This window comes from Triticum aestivum, chromosome 7B (assembly GCF_018294505.1).
Source record: "Triticum aestivum cultivar Chinese Spring chromosome 7B, IWGSC CS RefSeq v2.1, whole genome shotgun sequence".
NCBI lineage: Eukaryota > Viridiplantae > Streptophyta > Magnoliopsida > Poales > Poaceae > Triticum > Triticum aestivum.
In genome coordinates, this window is record NC_057813.1 from 577,084,345 (window position 1) to 577,104,376 (window position 20,032).

A 20,032-nucleotide genomic window follows, 5' to 3' on the forward strand; every position below is an offset into this window, starting at 1 on the left:
GTAAAAGGTAAACATATAATCAGATAAGCCATGCCATTTTTCACATGACCAGAACGACTTTCGGTCAAAACCAACATTGCAAACAACCACATTGATTAAATATGAAGATGGTGCTTGGAACGGAAAGGTTTACTTTACAGGCCAACCATCATCATTTGAAACAAGATGCCCACAGGTTTGGAAGTTATAAGCAGATATTTTTTTCATGTGTGGCGTTTTTAGTGCAACAAAGCACAACAAATTACTTAATAAGAGCTAAGGGTACCATCAGGAGCATTACCTTCCATGACCATCGCCGTCTAATGGAGATGCAAACTCAACATCGGGATTAAATGCTCCAGCAGCAATTGCAGCTTTTGCAAAATGTTGGGCCCCAACTATCTTCCCATTGCAGAAGCTTCTTTGTGTTGCTGGATCTATCTCACATTTCCCCTTGTAACGAGGAACAGGTCCATAAGGATCAGTTCTGTGGGTAGAGAAGCTTGGATGTTCAGGATAAATTCCTGAATCCACAAAACCAATCACCACATCTTCGCCTGCTCTATCAAATCCACCTCCTGTTGGCCATACCGCTGTTGTCAATCCAAGAAACTGTGGAGTGTGTGTTGTCAATTTCTGTATCTTTGTATCTCTCTCCACGTACTTAACACCTGGGGCTTTCCTTAAGAAATCAGCCTAACACAGTAGAACATTACTGCATTTAGCCACAATAATATTGCAAGACTGGAAAGAAAACATATGTGCCAGCCAGAAAATTTATTATGGCAAATACCTGCAAAGATGACATGTGAACTGCAAACCCATTAATAAGATGATGGTAGCTATAAAGCTTCTCGTAAGTTCCCGCTACAAAAAGCGAGTCCAGAAGCTTCTCATGGTGCCTTCGGAGATGAAGAGAGTACGATGTGACAGCCTCACTGCAAATCAGGAAAATTTGGAGTGAGCACAGACTATTATCTTTGCATCATAGTATTAATCCTTCAATTAGAGAGGGTAGTTCCAATTGTAACTGAAGTACTGAAATTGAAAATTGCAATTCATCAATAACATGCCCTATTTGCAACAGTGTGAAATCTCCCGAAATAGACTTGAAAAATCATGAATGCCAGGCAACACAAAACAAATGTTAAGAGACATGGCCAAAAATATCTAGCAGAGTACAGTACCTGGTAACATCCATCTCTTCATCCAAATCCGCCGCGGTCGCTGGAAATCCTTCAACTACGCCTGTGTAGCTCACAACCGGGTCGCCAACCATGGTAACAATGTACACATCATGCGTCCCGAGTACCACTTGTGGCACAAGTGCAAGAAGCAAAAAGGCAAAGCCGAGCCCCTTCATCTTCACCGATGTATAAACAGCAACACTGCAGAACCTTTCAAGAAGAGAGACTATCAGAGACAAGCACTTAACATGAGAATCATAATAGTGGCAGCTCTTGGGCATTAGTTGGGTAGCATGACGGCAAATGTGCAACGACTATATGCCTGTACTGCACTGATGCCACAGTAAATCACACACCGCCCCAGTCACAACAGGAATGGTCCCCATGGTGCTCACCATTGTTCTGTGATGCCGGAGTTTCCGATCTCATAGGTCTCCCATGAGTATGCATTCATGAGACCTCTTAAATTAGGCTGCCCGGTGACATCAATGGCCCTTCAGAGCGAGCGGCTACATGGCATGCGCAGTGTATGCATTTCGTATCACTCCATTCTCCTCAGTGGAGAACAGGTGGGCACTCAGTCAGTTGAAACTTAGTAAATACTAACAGTATACTGCTCCACTGAGAATGGGACATCAGTAAAGATCTCTGGATTACGGATTGAATAAAAAACTATGGACTGCACTGCGAACACTGAACAGTGAATCACAGCCGAAAAGCAAGCAGATTAATCTGGAGCTATACGGCCGGTCATTTGATCCAAGGCGCAGCCGTGGGAACTAAAAAAAACTGTGTTTTTCAAGCAAAAACGCGTGAAGGAGACTGTTAAATCTTATGCTACAGTTATACTGTTCCCGATAATGCGGCCATCTTATTATGATACAGTCATAGTGGCCGGTTCTAAGTTGTACTGCTAACACCCTATTAAAACCCAATATGCAGAAGTAAATCGAAAGCAAAATAAGTTAGAAAATATCTCGCTTCGCAGGGGGAACAGATAATGCGAGTCGGGAGACAAGCAAATCACCTGGGAAGCCAAGCATTCCCCGGCGCAGCTCGGCCGCCACCCCGCGTCGCTCGCACCGCCGGCGCCGGCCGCCTCGGGAAATGGCGGCGCGCCCAGGCGGGAGGAAGAGGAGGAGCGGGAGCTCCGGCAGCGGCAGCGGCAGCAGAGCACGGGGAGTGGCTAGGGTTTGCGGCGCGGTGGGAGAGGGGGAGCAGTGGGGAGCGGGAGCGGGAGTGGGGGAGCAGTGGAGGAGACAGAGCAAAGCGTGGGCTAATGGCGACGCCTTTGTCTTTGTCTTTTAATGGAGTCGGGAGGGAGGCCTCGAATATAGCAGTTTTTTTTTCCTCCTCTTTCGCTTTGGCCACCTGTGCTGCCGCTGCTGCTGTGCCCGTTTCACGTGGGCCGTGCCTCCCGGGCCCATACGTCGGCGAGCCGCGAAGACCCGGACGCGGTGCGGGGCCAGCAGCTGGCGATCTCCCCGTGCCCCGCCGACTGACCCAGCGAGGCATGAATGCGGCCGTGGGTCCCCGGCGGTGGCGTGCGGGGCACACCCGTGTGGCTCCCTGCGACGCGGGTCCCGGGAACCAGTGGACGAGGCCGGGCCGCGTACGCCGCGCCCAGCGACCTCGTGCCGGCCAGCGGCGTCAGTGTCGGGTGGAGGGAAGCGTAGGGAGAGCTAGGAGGCTAGGAGGGCGGCGGCGCGCGGCTCCGTGGAACCGCCGCAGTAGACCGCCTCTCCTTGCTGGGACGAGACGGCCGGGAGGCTACGTATGGGGGAGCAGAAGGAGACGTTGGCGATGTCAGGGCCATTGTCGCGCGGTTATTCGAATCCGTCGGCCACGGGAACGAACAAGGGATCGGACGAGGACGTGCCGTGCGCGCCAGCGTGTCGGCCGACCCGCCGCAGGCCGCTGCTCGGGATCCGGCACGAGCAGAAGCAGCCAAGGTGGTTGGAGCATCCAAGAGGGCGAACACAGTGACCAGAATAAGATTTCCTATCATGCCGCTGTTCCAGCAGTTAACCAATCAGAACAGAAAATAATAAGAGACGATTGTTAATTTCTTGTTACTGTATTATACTACAAGTAGAGTACATCCCTAGATCTTCTTTGGTTCGTATGATTTCGACAAGGTGGGGGTAGTACAAATAAAAAGAGAGTTTGGTGTCCCAACCATGTATTTTTTTATACCCAAAGTGCGTACCATAGCTTTATAGAAGAAGAGAATATCAAATAAAAGCCGACTACCATTTGCTGCAAACAATAAGCGCAACACAATTTCATATCCGGCTAGTCCAAGAACAGTCACCCACGACAACACAACTACAACGCAAAAGAGCCTACCCAAAATCGAAAACCCCGCCGCATCTCGACCAACATCGGTCCCCTCTGAAGAACAACCGCTCCCTCCAAGCTTCCTTTGTCAACGCACCATCCCCTATAAAGCCAAAAGAAGGTGGCAAGAGGATGGCAGGAGTCGATCCGACCCTGAGAAAGGCATTGATGAGGTCACCTACTACAGGTAGGGTCAATGACCTATCATCTAGGGGCCACCTAGTGCCCCACACCATCATTGGTAGGTCTCTAGACCATGAGCACATTCGGATGTGTATAAAGGAAGTCCACTCGGACGCACTGACAACACTCGGGTGCCTCCCCCCAGTCGGCCCGACCATCACCACTCGGGACAAGGAAGGCGAGGGGACGACGTGGGAGCTGCAACGGTTGAGTAGTCTTAAGTCATGCTTAAAGCAGAGTCATACCTACCGTTACGTGTAACTGTCGTAGTTGTGACTATTTACACCTGTAACTGGTGTAGTTATGGACATTAATCACCCTTGCGGCATGGGAGTGAAAGGGGTTGCATTAGTAGGGAAATGCTTATACACAGGAACTTAGTAGTAGTGCTTTTTGAAAAACACCGATGCTACTAATTTTCAGTAGCGCTCGCACAAGGTAAGCGATACTACTATGCACTTACCAGTAGCGATGTGTTCGTAGAACACGCTACTACTATAATTGCTAGACCGTTGTCGGCAGGCCAGGCATAGTAGTAGCGCTTGTTTGTAGGAAGCGCTACTGCTATTGAACGTAGCAGTAGCGCTTTTGGCATACAAGCGCTACTACTACGGGCTTCTTATCCACACTCCAGGCTCGCGCTTGACCTCACACACTCTCACTCGCGAGCCTCTGCCGCGCGCCGTCGCTGCCGTCGTCCCCCGCATCGTTCTTCTCCCGCCGACCGCCCTTGCCCGCGCCGGCTCTCTTCCCCCGCCAGCCACCCTCCCCCGCGCCAGCCACCTCCCCCGCCGACCAACATCCTGCGTCGGCCCTCCTCCCCAGCCGGCCGCCCCACGCCTGCCGTTCTCCACCGAGAGGTACTCCTCCTCCCTCCTCCTTCCTCCTCCCTCTAGGTTAATTAACTTAGGTGAATTTAGTTCATTAGGTTAACTAAGTGAACTAGCTAGGTTAATTTGGTTTACTAATTAGGTTAATGAGATGTTTTTAGATGTTTGGTTAACTAATTTGGTTAACTAAGTAGATGTTAATTAGGTTAGGGCAGTAGTGGTACTGTTAATTAGATGTTCTTTAGTTAGGGGAGTAGGTTAGGTAACTAAGTAAATGTTAATTTAGGTCATGAGTGTTTAGTTTAGAGAGAAAAATTAATATAGTTTTTTTTACTGTTTTCAGTAGGTGTTTAATAAAATTAGTAAGAAAATTAATAGAACTAGTTGAACTAGTTTATTTTTAGTAAGTACTAGTTTATTTTTATTTATAGTAAGTGCTTAGTTGAACTAGTTGAATTAATAGAACTAGTTTATTTTTAGTAAGAAAATTTAGGTATATGAAATTTGATGATCTAGTTAAAATTTTATTATAGAACTAGTTTATTTTTAGTAAGAAAATTAATAGAACTAGTTTATTTTTTTAGTTAAAGCAATTATTCCCGCATCGATGTCGATGATGCCTATCCCGCATCCTCGTCGTCGACTCGGCGGAGGAGGCCTGCTTGATCAGAGGGGCCATGTCCGGGACTGGGCTCCGTCGGGCTGGTATTGGGAGGTGCTACCTTCCGGGGGCACAACTTGGTGAGGATCCAGCCCATTGTTGACCCGAACCTTCTTTGGTGGCAGTCGCGTGGGCCAGTGATGGTGCAGAGGCTTGAGGACCCCGCGGAGGTGGTACGTCACTGTGTCAGCGAGGAAGACGAGCACGTCCATCGCTACATGGTTGCGCTGGAGGGAAGGTTCTCCAATACCTGGCAGGTTCTTCAGGGATCTCACTGGAGCTATGATCTTGTGATGGTTCCTTCTCTTTGGGTGTCCACCGCCCGCGCCGATACCCGTCGTTTGCTAGGGTTTTAGTTGTATTAGTGATATTATATGTATGATACTATTCGAGACGTATAAGTGATAATATTCGATGATGTACGGACGAAAAAGATGATTTAGTTTTGCTTCTTGAATGCATGCTAATTTGAATACTAATTTATTTTACGATTTGGTTTTGTTTATTGAATGCTCAAATTGGAGAACTACTCCTATTTTGAATGCTCAAATTGGAGAGCACTATGCAAGGAGTATGCATTTGATTAGTTGATAGCTTATAGAATTTTTGTTTTTGCAGAAATCAAGGAGCCCCTCCATCATCCCCATCGTCGTCCCCATCACCGACCCCCTCCGACCTCGAGGTGGGACCTTGAAATGTTTTATATATATTTTGAACCATTGAAATGCAATGAACATCAAGTTTGAATGCTCATATGATGTAGATATAAACATGTATATAGCTTGTGTTGCTCAAATAGGATATGTGCTTGCCCAAGGGGCCGGCCATGTTTGCAGGTTACACCTCCGAGTGGCCTATGTTTTGCCTGAGTGTTGATTAATTTCCGTTCTAGCAAATTTCAGGCGCTCGATATGTCCTTTTTTAGCAAAGGTCATGCCGGATTTTTCCGTGAATTCTGGCATGACTTGTGCTAGAATATGTAGGAATATCGAATGGCCTTGATTTTCTAGAAAAATAATTAAACGACATCTCGGGGACTTTCAGTCTGTCGAGGCTCCCGACTGTTGTTCGTGGTGGTCGTTTTTCCTTCTTCTCCTTGTGCTGGACCTTTGTTATGCACTAGGGGAAGGAGGAATAATGACCATCATCGACGATCAAAAAATCAATGAGGGAGCACTAGTAGAAAAAGGGTCAAATGTGAAGCACATTAGTGCCGGTTTGTAAAAAAACCGGCACTAATGTGATCAATAGTGCCGGTTCGTGGCTGCGATCAATAGTACCGGTTCGTGTTGAGCCTTTAGTACCGGTTCGTGCCACGAACCGGTACTAAAGGGGTAGTGGCAGGCTGGCGTCAGGCCGGGTCCCCACGAGCCCCTTTAGTACCGGTTTGTGTTACCAACCGGTACTAAAGGTCTAACCTATAGTACCGGTTCGTGCCACGAACCGGTACTAAAGGGGACAAGCCTTTAGTACCGGTTCGTGCCACGAACCGGTACTAAAGGGGCCAATTTTCAAACTCTACCCCCCCACCGTGTATCACCATTTCAGTTTTGAAAAAATCAAAAGAAAATGATAAAAACTTCAAAAAATAAAATCCTTCGAGAGGTAGTTATATTACTATATCTACTAGTTAGGAAAAATTGAAAACTTAAATTTGGACATGTTTTGCAAAAAGTGTAGGGAAAATGTAAAACGGCTATAACTTTTGCATACGATGTCGGAAAAAAACATATAATATATCAAAAAATTCAGCACGAAAATCCGCATCCGATGGAGACAGCCTACGGCCTGTTTGGAATTTTTTAGAATCCTCAAATTCGAAAAGGAAAAAAAGATTGGTCAAATTTCAGTTTTTTTTAAAAAATTTGGTTAAATTTGGTCAAACTACTTATTCAAGAAGTATTAATGTTACTACATAATTATTCAAGAATATTAATGTTACTAAATAATTATTTCAATTTTTTGAATTTTGGTCAAATTATGGTCAAACTATGGTCAAACTTATTCAAGAAATATTAGCATTACTAAATAATTACTGTTTTTTTAGAATAATAGTTTCAAACTCAAACGATGAAATGTGTGACTTCATGCTCAAGCTAAACTCCTGAGGGTTAATAGGATTGACATCTTACTATTGTCAGGAAAACAACAAGTGCAGACTCGGAAACGAAGGAGAATAGAACCCAAAAGTTAAGCGTGCTCGGGCTAGAGTAGTGAGAGGGATGGGTGACCGGTCGGGAAGTTAGATGATTTGGAATGAGTGATCCACACTTGAGTAGTTAAGAGAGGTGATTAGAGACTAAATCATCAAATAATTCAGAAAAATTAAAAATAGAAAAAAAATCAAATTTTTTTTCAAAATTTTCAAAAAAAGGGTCCCCCATACTAGGGCGCGAGCTCACGCCACGTGGTGGCACTTTAGCGCCGGTTCGTGCCGAACCGGTACTAAAGGGGGGGGGCCTTTAGTGCCCACACTTTAGTGCCGGTTCCATAACCGGCACTAAAGGCCCTTACAAACCGGTTTTAAAGCTCTGTTTTCTACTAGTGGAGTGTATCCACCATATATGAGAGAGGACAAAGAATCCCGACTGTCGTCGTGGGGGTCATTTCTCCTTCTTCTCCTTGTGCTAAACCTTTGTTATGCACTAGGGGAAGGAGGAGTAATGACCATCACTGACGGTCGCAAAATGTTAGAGAGGAATAGGTGAGGGAGAGTCTCCACCACATATGAGAGGACGAAAAATCCCAACTGTTGTCGTGGGGGTCGCTTCTCCTTCGTTCCCATGTGCTAGACATTTTGGTGTAATGCACTCGGGGACTAAGGGAGGAGCGACCATCACCGACGGTCGAATATATACACCATGTGAGCTGAGAGTTTTCAAGAAAAAACTTGGCAGACCGATAGTCAACCCGTGATGAATAGTAATGATCTAATTTAGTTTTTGTAGTACATATATTTAATTGTACAAGTTTAATCTTTGAATTATATGAACCTAGGAAATGTCGTCATCGGACGACGAAAGTCTCCCGGGAGAGTGCGACTGGTGCAACGACGACCGGGGTCTGTGCGACAGGCTTCACCTGGACGAAGGTCGGCGCTTCACCATTAAGCTCCAGGAGACCTTCGATGTTGAAATGGTACGCAATGACGACAAGTTTTTTTCGTAATTAAGCACGACTTCTACTACTTTAACGTGTAATTTTCGTGTTTTACAATTCGACTAGCTTATCCCATGTCATGCAAGACGCTATGTCTTGGAGTGGATGGATTTTGAAGATCATGGAAGTATGAAAACAAAGAAAAGTTGGCTAAGGACCCATCATGGTATGGATTTTGATGTAAATATATACAATTCTGAAAGCGTATCCCATTTTGGTTGCCCGAATTGGGAAGCACTTTGCAAGATGTATGATTTTCATGAGGGTATGCTTGTCACCATGGATCTTGGTGATCCTGACATAGCCCAAGACAATTTGGACATTTGGGTCCTTGTTGATACGCTTCCAATTGTACCGCTATGTGAGTTTCTCAAACATAGTTATTAATTAATTTATATTGTTTATTTTAAAATAGTTGACAGCTTATTTCCATTTATAACTTATTTTCATTCTTCAAAGAATGTGCGGAAGATGGTAGACAAAACCTACTACACCGATGGCTCAGAATTAATTTATTGGGAGAAAAATCATCTGATCTCATTTATTACTGATCTTGAGAATTACAATATCAATTATCAAACTCCTCCAATTATGGTCAATATGTGCCACTAGTGCACGTGTTGAACTACGGTAAACATCCATGGAGATGTCATGGTAAGATTGTTTTACTATTACGACATCCGTGCATCTTTTGCATAAATTCTTCTAAAACTCAACTACATTGCTAACTACGAAGTCATTACTATGTTTTCCAATAGAAAATCCTGAAGGATTGTGTGCCTCATCTGATGTTTTGAAAAGGCTGCCTTGATGTTTTGAACTTATGGCCAGGTCATCCTAGGAGTCACTCCTGTCCATACCAAATTTCTAAAAGCGATGAAGACATGACAATCAAAGATTGGGAAAAATGTATGATCAATCGTAGGGAGCTACTTGGAAGCAACATTGTGCGAAGGGCAAGAATTGGAGACGGGATAATCTCCATTCTCCATAATGGAGAGTTAGGGCATATCTTGTTTTATGCTATTTTACCTTCGAGAGGGTATTTAGGTCCTAGCTAATACTCATGATCATGTGCTAAGAACAACTAAGTAGGATTGGTTAGATGACTATGATGATGATGAGTATGACTTGTTATTATGGTATCGAGTAGAAGTTGTATGATCGATGATGATGAGTAGGACTTGTTATTATTGAAAGGACATGCGGTGCCCCCATGTGTGGTTTTGGTAATTGATGACACTCTCTATGGACTAATGGTTGCATTGAGTTATATTTGAAGGATTTGTCCATAGGCTATTCTTGAAGTCCATGTGTTGGTTTCAATGAGTTTATGAGTTGACCCAGGTGCTATTAAGGAAGTATCCAAAGATTGGCCATGTGAGTGTTGAGCTTATTGCAAGCATGTCTTGAAGAAAAAGATTGTGTGATCATTCATGTTTACCTTCAAGACACCATCCAAACGAAGAGAGTTGTAAAGTTTCAAGGTTGATCAAGACTAAGTCAAGAATGAATCAAGTTGATCAACTCACAAAGCATAGAAGATGTACCGAGAGGGGTCAAGTGATCCCATGGTATGGTAAGCATTGTCCATTACGCTTTGTGTACTAACCCATGGTATTCATGAGAGTTCTTTGTGGGGTTAGGTTGCGGTGTGCAAGTTTAAGTGGAGCATCATGAAGAGATCAAATGCTTGAAGCTTGTCGTCCATTGTGGTGACAATGGACTTTTGAAGATGTGCAGAAGAGTGGCTCACCTATAGTGGAGTATGGGGTAGCTATCATCTAGTCTTGATCGACCCAACGCAATCAAGAAATCTGGTCCAACTTGAGGGAGTCAAGATCGTCATCATCTATCTCAAGTGGACCATGTGCAAGGCAAAGGTTTGCCCTTGATAGGTTTTCTATTTTACCGGTCTCATGGTGATAGTTGGGAGACCGGGTTTTAGGATCGATTGTCGTACTATCAAGGGGGGCTCTCAATGAGTAGCTTGATCGTATCATTCATAGAGAGCCCAAACCATTGCATCCTTGCATTATCTTTCTTCGTTCTTGTTTGGTTCTCTTTGTGAGATTTGGAGCTTATGGTCATCTTGATAGGTTTCTATATGATGTTTTCGATGTTGGAGGTTCTGCCGGTTCTTCTCTATTGGAGGTTTCTCTCCTCTTTTTGTTAGGCATACCTCCCATGCCTCTTCTGTCGTTGTTTTGATGCTACTCATTGTCTTGTATCCAACAAGCTTGAGTTTGCTCAAATCGGAGCTCATTTGCAGAAGTTATGGCAGTTCTGTTTTTTTTGGATCTGTTTGATGTCTTTAGCTGCGTTTTGAAGGCATCCAAGTGCTAAAGCCTCTGTGGCGTGTGGTAGTACTGCTCAAGGGAGCGGTAGTACCGCAGGGGCCAGCGGTAGTACCGCTCCTCTAGCCTAGAACGCTGGCACGCACGAAAGTAGACGCAGAAGTAATTTTTTTACTTCCGCGGCCTACGCGGTAGTACCGCTCCTGGTGAGTGGTAGTACCGATGCCTCGTGTCCTGGTGCTGTTGTGTGCGGTAGTAGGCGCGGATGTAATTTTTTACATCCGCCCTTGATAAGTCCATTTTGCATCATGCTTTTATGTCAATTTTATTGCATTATGGGCTGCTATTACACATTATATCTCAATACTTATGGCTATTCTCTCTTATTTTACAAGGTTTACCATGAAGAGGGGGAATGTCGGCAGCTGGAATTCTGGCTGGAAAACGAGCAAACATTGGAAACCTATTCTACACTGCTCCAAAAGTCCTGAAACTCCACGAAACATGTTTTTGGATTTATTAAGAATTATTGAGCAAAAGAAATACATCAGGGGGCCCACACCCTGGCCAGGAGGGTTGGGGGCGCCCCCCCTACTGGGCGTGCCCCCTGTCTCCTGGGCCCCCTAGTGGCCCTCCAGTGTCCATCTTCTGCTATATGAAGGATTTTACTCTGAAAAAATCGTGGGCAAGCTTACGGGACGAAACTCCGCCACCACGAGGCGGAACCTTGGCGGAACCAATCTAGGGCTCTGGCAGAGCTGTTCTGCCGGGGACACTTCCCTTCGGGAGGGGGAAATCATCACCAACGTCATCACCAACGATCCTCTCATTGGGAGGGGGTCAATCTCCATCAACATCTTCACCAGCACCATCTCCTCTCAAACCCTAGTTCATCTCTTGTATCCAATCTTGTATCCAAAACCACAAATTGGTACATGTGGTTGCTAGTAGTGTTGATTACTCCTTGTAGTTGATACTTATTGGTTTACTTGGTGGAAGATCATATGTTCAGATCCTTAATGCATATTATTACACCTCTGATTATGAACATGAATATGCTTTGTGAGTAGTTATGTTTGTTCCTGAGGACATGGGTGAAGTCTTGCTATTAGTAGTCATGTGAATTTGGTATTCGTTCGATATTTTGATGAGATGTATGTTGTCTTCTCCTCTAGTGGTGTCATGTGAACGTCGACTACATGACACTTCACCATTGTTTTGTTGGGGAACGTAGTAATTTCAAAAAAATTCCTACGTACACGCAAGATCATGGTGATGGCATAGCAACGAGAGGGGAGAGTGTTGTCCACGTACCCTCATAGACCGTAAGCGGAAGCGTTATCACAACGCGGTTGATGTAGTCGTACGTCTTCACGATCCGACCGATCCAAGCACCGAACGTACGGCACCTCCGAGTTCAGCACACGTTCAGCTCGATGACGATCTCCGGCCTTCGATCTAGCAAAGCTACGGAGATGAGTTCCGTCAGCACGACGGTGTGGTGACGATGATGATGTTCTACCGGCGCAGGGCTTCGCCTAAACTCCGTGATGATATGACCGAGGTGGAATATGATGGAGGGGGGCACCGCACACGGCTAAGGAACGATCCGTAGATCAACTTGTGTGTCTTTGGGGTGCCCCCCCCCGCCCCCGTATATAAAGGAGCAAGGGGGAGGCCGGCCGGCCCTTGGGGCGCGCCAAGGAGGGGGAAGTCCTCCTCCTAGTGGGAGTAGGACTCCCCTTTCCTAGTCCAACTAGGAAGGAGGAAGGGGGAAGGAAAGAGAGGGAGAGGAAGAGGGAAAGAGGGGCCGCGCCCCCCTCGCCTAGTCCAATTTGGACTCCCTATGGGAGGGGGCGCGCCACCTCCTGGGCTGCTGCCCTCTCTCTCCCCTCAGGCCCACTAAGGCCCAATACTTCCCCGGGGGGTTCCGGTAACCCCTCCGGCACTCCGGTTTTCTCCGAAATCACCCGGAACACTTCCGATGTCCGAATATAGTCGTCCAATATATCAATCTTTATGTCTCGACCATTTCGAGACTCCTCGTTATGTCCATGATCACATCCAGGACTCCGAACAAACTTCGGTACATCAAAACTTATAAACTCATAATAAAACTGTCATCGAAACGTTAAGCGTGCGGACCCTACGGGTTCGAGAACTATGTAGACATGACCTAGAACTATTCTCGGTCAATAACCAATAGCGGAACCTGGATGCCCATATTGGTTCCTACATATTCTACGAAGATCTTTATCGGTCAAACCGTATAACAACATACGTTGTTTCCTTTGTCATCGGTATGTTACCTGCCCGAGATTTGATCGTCGGTATCCAATACCTAGTTCAATCTCGTTACTGGCAAGTCTCTTTACTCGTTACGTAATGCATCATCCCATAACCAACTCATTGGTTATATTGCTTGCAAGGCTTATAGTGATGTGCATTACCGAGAGGGCCAGAGATACCTCTCCGACAATCGGAGTGACAAAACCTAATCTCGAAATACGCCAACTCAACATGTACCTTCGGAGACACTTGTAGTACTCCTTTATAATCACCCAGTTATGTTGTGACGTTTGGTAGTACCCAAAGTGTTCCTCCGGTAAACGGGAGTTGCAAAATTCTCATAGTTACAGGAACATGTATAAGTCATGAAGAAAGCAATAGCAGTATACTAAACGATCAAGTGCTAGGCTAACGGAATGGGTCATGTCAATCACATCATTCTTCTAATGATGTGATCCCATTAATCAAATGACAACACATGTCTATGGTTAGGAAACATAACCATCTTTGATTAATGAGCTAGTCAAGTAGAGGCATACTAGTGACTATATGTTTGTCTATGTATTCACACATGTATCATGTTTCCGGTTAATACAATTCTAGCATGAATAATAAACATTTATCATGATATGAGGAAATAAATAATAACTTTATTATTGCCTCTAGGGCATATTTCCTTCAGTCTCCCACTTGCACTAGAGTCAATAATCTAGATTACATAGTAATGATTCTAACACCCATGGAGTCTTGGTGTTGATCATGTTTTTCTCGTGAGAGAGGCTTAGTCAACGGGTCTGCAACATTCAGATCCGTATGTATTTTGCAAATCTCTATGTCTCCCACTTGGACTTGGTCCCGAATGGAATTGAAGCGTCTCTTCATGTGCTTGGTCCTTTTGTGAAATCTGGATTCCTTTGCCAAAGCAATTGCACCAGTATTGCCACAGAAGATCTTCATTGGTCCCGATGCACTAGGTATGACACCTAGATCGGAAATGAACTCCTTCATCTAGACTCCTTCATTTGCTGCTTCAGAAGCAGCTATGTACTCCGCTTCACATGTAGATCCCGCCACGACGCTTTGTTTAGAACTGCACCAACTTACAGCTCCATCGTTTAATAAAAACACGTATCCGGTTTGCGATTTAGAATCGTCCGGATCAGTGTCAAAGCTTGCATCAACGTAACCATTTACGACTAGCTCTTTGTCACCCCCATATACGAGAAACATATCCTTAGTCCTTTTCAGGTATTTCAGGATGTTCTTGACCGCTGTCTAGTGATCCACTCCTGGATTACTTTGGTACCTTCCTGCCAAGCTTATTGCTAAGCATACGTCAGGTCTGGCACACAGCATTGCATACATGATAGAGCCTATGGCTGAAGCATAGGGAACATTTTTCATTTTATCTCTATCTTCTGCTGTGGTCGGGCATTGAGTTTGAATCAACTTCACACCTTGTAGCACAGGCAAGAAACCTTTCTTTGCCTGATCCATTTTGAACTTTTTCAAAATTTTGTCAAGGTATGTGCTTTGTGAAAGTCCTACTAAGCGTCTTGATCTATCTCTATAGATCTTGATGCCCAATATGTAAGCAGCTTCACCGAGGTCTTTCATTGAAAAACTTTTATTCAAGTATCCCTTTATGCTATCCAGAAATTCTATATCATTTCCAATTAATAATATGTCATCTACATATAAAATCAGAAATGCTACAGAGCTCCCACTCACTTTCTTGTAAATACAGGCTTCTCCAAAAGTCTGTATAAAACCATATGCTTTGATCACACTATCAAAACGTTTATTCCAACTCCGAGATGCTTGCACCAGTCCATAAATGGATCGCTGGAGCTTGCACACTTTGTTAGCACCTTTTGGATCAACAAAACCTTCTGGTTGCATCATATACAACTCTTCTTCCAGAAATCCATTCAAGAACGCAGTTTTGACATCCATTTGCCAAATTTCATAATCATGAAATGCAGCAATAGCTAACATGATTCGGACAGACTTAAGCATCGCTACGGGTGAGAAAGTCTCATCGTAGTCAACCCCTTGAACTTGTCGAAAACCTTTCGCAACAAGTCGAGCTTTATAGACAGTTACATTACCATCAGCGTCAGTCTTCTTCTTAAAGATCCATTTATTCTCAATGGCTTGCCGATCATCGGGCAAGTCAACCAAAGTCCATACTTTGTTTTCATACATGGATCCCATCTCAGATTTCATGGCATCTAGCCATTTTGCGGAATCTGGGCTCATCATCGCTTCCTCATAGTTCGTAGGTTCATCATGGTCAAGTAACATGACTTCCAGAATAGGATTACCGTACCACTCTGGTGCGGATCTTACTCTGGTAGACCTACAAGGTTCAGTGGAAACTTGATTTGAAGTTTCATGATCAATATCATTAGCTTCCTCACTAGTTGGTGTAGTTGTCACAGGAACCGATTCTTGTGATGAACTACTTTCCAACAAGGGAGTAGATACAGTTATCTCATCAAGTTCTACTTTCCTCCCACTCACTTCTTTCGAGAGAAACTCCTTCTCTAGAAAGGATCCGATTTTAGCAACGAAAATCTTGCCCTCAGATCTGTGATAGAAGGTGTACCCAATAGTCTCTTTTGGGTATCCTATGAAGACACATTTCTCCGATTTGGGTTCGAGCTTATCTGGTTGAAGTTTCTTCACATAAGCATCACATCCCCAAACTTTAAGAAACGACAACTTTGGTTTCTTGCCAAACCATAGTTCATAAGGCGTCGTCTCAACGGATTTTGATGGTGCCCTATTTAACGTGAATGTGGCCGTCTCTAAAGCATAACCCCAAAACGATAGCGATAAATCAGTAAGAGACATCATAGATCGCACCATATCTAGTAAAGTACGATTACGACGTTCAGACACACCATTTCGTTGTGGTGTTCCGGGTGGCTTGAGTTGCGAAACTATTCCGCATTGTTTCAAGTGTAGACCAAACTCGTAACTCAAATATTCTCCTCCATGATCAGATCGTAGAAACTTTATTTTCTTGTTACGATGATTTTCCACTTCACTCTAAAATTCTTTGAACTTTTCAAATGTTTCAGACTTGTGTTTCATTAAGTAGATATACCCATATCTGCTCAAATCATCTGTGAAGGTGAGAAAATAACGATACCCGCCGCGAGCCTCAACATTCATTGGACCACAAACATCAGTATGTATGATCTCCAACAAATCAGTTGCTCGCTCCATAGTTCTGGAGAACGGCGTTTTAGTCATCTTGCCCATGAGGCACGGTTCGCAAGTACCAAGTGATTCATAATCAAGTGATTCCAAAAGCCCATCAGTATGGAGTTTCTTCATGCGCTTTACACCGATATGACCTAAACGGCAGTGCCACAAATAAGTTGCACTATCGTTATCAACTCTGCATCTTTTGGTTTCAACACTATGAATATGTGTATCACTACTATTGAGATTCAATAAAAATAGACCACTCTTCAAGGGTGCATGACCATAAAAGATATTACTCATATAAATAGAACAACCATTATTCTCTGATTTAAATGAATAACCGTCTCGCATCAAACAAGATCCAGATATAATGTTCATGCTTAACGCTGGCACCAAATAACAATTATTTAGGTCTAAAACTAATCCCGATGGTAGATGTAGAGGTAGCGTGCCGACCGCGATCACATCGACTTTGGAACCATTTCCCACGCGCATCGTCACCTCGTCCTTAGCCAATCTTCGCTTAATCCGTAGTCCCTGTTTCGAGTTGCAAATATTAGCAACAGAACCAGTATCAAATACCCAGGTGCTACTACGAGCATTAGTAAGGTACACATCAATAACATGTATATCACATATACCTTTGTTCACTTTGCCATCCTTCTTATCCGCCAAATACTTGGGGCAGTTCCGCTTCCAGTGTCCAGTTGTTGGGGAACGTTGCAGAAAATAAAAAAATTTCCTACGGTTTCACCAAGATCCATCTATGAGTTCATCTAAGCAACGAGCCAAGGGAGAGAGTTTGCATCTACATACCACTTGTAGATCACGAGCTGAAGCTAGCCAAGGGGATGGTGATGATGGAGTCGTACTCGAACGTGATTCGGATCACCGATGTCCAAGTGCTGAATGGACAGCACCTCCGCGTTCAACACACGTACGGGACGGGAGACGTCTCCTCCTTCTTGATCCAGCAAGGGGGAAGGAGAGGTTGAGGAAGATTGCTCCAACGGTAGCACGACGGCGTGGTGTAGTTGGTGTAGCAGTACTCCGACAGGGCTTCGCCAAGCATGTACGGAGGAGGAGGGGCTGCGCCTTGGCTTGTGGTGCTGCAGCCTTCCCCTCACCCCTCTATTTATAGGGGAAGGGACAAGGGGGGCCGGCCCCTCTAGATGGGATCTAGAAGGGGGGCGGCGGCCAGGGTGGGGGGACTTGCCCCCCAAGCAAGGGGGGCGCCCCCTTTAGGGTTTCCCCCCCAACCCTAGGCGCAAGGGCCCAAGGAGGGGGGCATGCCCAGCCCACCAGGGGCTGGCTGCTATCCCATGCGGCCCCATGTGGCCCCCCGGGAAGGGTGGCCCCTCCCGGTGGACCCCCGGAACCCCTCCGGTGGCCCCGGTACAATACCGAAAAGCCCCCAAAACTTTCTGGTGTCTGTATAACAACTTCCCTTATATAAAACTTCACCTCCGGATTATTCCGGAACTCCTCGTGACGTCCAGGATCTCATCCGGGACTCCAAACAACATTCGGTAGTCACATACTAGTCTTCCTAACAACCCTAGCATCACCGAACCTTAAGTGTGTAGACCCTACGGGTTTGGGAGACATGCAGACATGACCGAGACGACTCTCGGGCAATAACCAACAGTGGGGTCTGGATACCCATGTTGGCTCCCACAAGCTCCTCGATGATTACATCGGTTGAACCACGATGTTGAGGATTCGATCAAACCCTGTATACAATTCCCTTTGTCAATCGGTACGTTACTTGCCCGAGACTCGATCGTCGGTATCCCAATACCTTGTTCAGTCTCGTTACCGGCAAGTCACTTTACTTGTACCGTAATGCATGATCCCGTGGCCAACACCTTGGTCACCTTGAGCTCATTATGATGATGCATTACCGAGTGGGCCCAGAGATACCTCTCCGTCATACGGAGTGACAAATCCCAGTCTCGATCCGCATAAAACAATAGATACTTTCGGAGATACCTGTAGTGCACCTTTATGGTCACCCAGTTACGTTGTGACGTTTAATACACCCAAAGCACTCCTACGGTATCCAGGAGTTATACGATCTCATGGTCGAAGGAAGAGATACTTGACATTGGCAAAGCTCTAGCAAACGAACTATACGATCTTTGTGCTATGCTTAGGATTGGGTCTTGTCCATCACATCATTCTCCTAATGATGTGATCCCGTTATCAACGACATCTGATGTCCATAGCCAGGAAACCATGACTATCTGTTGATCACAACGAGCTAGTCAACTAGAGGCTCACTAGGGACATATTGTGGTCTATGTATTCACACGTGTATTACGATTTCCGGATAATACAGTTATAGCATGAATAAAAGACAATTATCATGAACAATGAAATATAATAATACTTTTATTATTGCCTCTAGGGCATATTTCCAACAGTCTCCCACTTGCACTAGAGTCACCAATCTAGTTACATTGTGACGAATCGAACACCCATAGAGTTCTGGCGTTGATCATGTTTTGCTCGCGAGAGAGGTTTAGTCAGTGGATCTGCGACATTCAGATCTGTATGTACTTTGAAAATTTCTATGTCTCCATCTTGAACATTTTCACGGATGGAGTTGAAACGATGCTTGATGTGCCTGGTCTTCTTGTGAAACCTGGGCTCCTTGGCAAGGGCAATAGCTCCAGTGTTGTCACAGAAGAGTTTGATTGGCCCCGACGCATTGGGTATGACTCCTAGGTCGGTGATGAACTCCTTCACCCAAATCGCTTCATGCGCTGCCTCCGAGGCTGCCATGTATTCCGCTTCACACGTAGATCCCGCCACGATGCTCTGCTTGCAGCTGCACCAGCTTACTGCTCCACCATTCAACATATACACGTATCCGGTTTGTGACTTAGAGTCATCTGGATCTGAGTCGAAGCTAGCATCGACATAACCCTTTACGACGAGCTCTTCGTCTCCTCCATAAACGAGAAACATGTCCTTTGTCCTTTTCAGGTACTTCAGGATATTCTTGACCGCTGTCCAGTGTTCCTTGCCGGGATTACTCTGGTATCTTGCTACCAAACTTACGGCAAGGTTTACATCAGGTCTGGTACACAGCATGGCATACATAATAGATCCTATGGCTGAAGCATAGGGGATGACACTCATCTCTTCTTTATCTTTTGCCGTGGTCGGTGACTGAGCCGAGCTCAATCTCACACCTTGTAACATAGGCAAGAACCCTTTCTTGGACTCATCCATTTTGAACTTTTTCAAAATCTTATCAAGGTATGTGCTTTGTGAAAGACCTATGAGGCGTCTCGATCTATCTCTATAGATCTTGATGCCTAATATATAAGCAGCTTCTCCAAGGTCCTTCATTGAAAAACACTTATTCAAGTAGGCCTTAATGCTGTCCAGAAATTCTATATTATTTCCCATCAAGAGTATGTCATCTACATATAATATGAGAAATGCTACAGAGCTCCCACTCACTTTCTTGTAAACACAGGCTTCTCCATAAGTCTGCATAAACCCAAACGCTTTGATCATCTCATCAAAGCGAATATTCCAACTCCGAGATGCTTGCACCAGCCCATAAATGGATCGCTGGAGCTTGCATACTTTGTTAGCGTTTTTAGGATCGACAAAACCTTCCGGCTGCATCATATACAGTTCTTCCTTAAGATGCTCGTTAAGGAATGCTGTTTTGACGTCCATCTGCCATATCTCATAATCATAGTATGCGGCAATTGCTAACATGATTCAGACGGACTTTAGCTTCGCTACAGGAGAGAATGTCTCGTCGTAGTCAATCCCTTGAACTTGTCGATAACCCTTAGCGACAAGTCGAGCTTTATAGATGGTGACATTACCATCCGCGTCCGTCTTCTTCTTAAAGATCCATTT

At 45.0% G+C, this 20,032-nt stretch overlaps 1 protein-coding gene across 1 annotated transcript in view; it reads right to left on the reverse strand.

Moving 5' to 3' along the window:
• Positions 1 to 2,438, reverse strand: part of LOC123156970 (subtilisin-like protease SBT2.6) — a 6,886-nt gene extending 4,448 nt beyond the window's left edge. The window contains exons 1-4 of the mRNA XM_044575176.1: positions 2,194 to 2,438; positions 1,167 to 1,376; positions 773 to 917; positions 284 to 675 (exon numbers count right to left, since the gene is read on the reverse strand). Coding sequence (XP_044431111.1) covers positions 284 to 675; positions 773 to 917; positions 1,167 to 1,342 — 713 coding nt within the window. The 5' untranslated portion in view covers positions 1,343 to 1,376; positions 2,194 to 2,438. The remainder of the gene's footprint in view (positions 1 to 283; positions 676 to 772; positions 918 to 1,166; positions 1,377 to 2,193) is intronic.
• Positions 2,439 to 20,032: the final 17,594 nt, after the last annotated feature.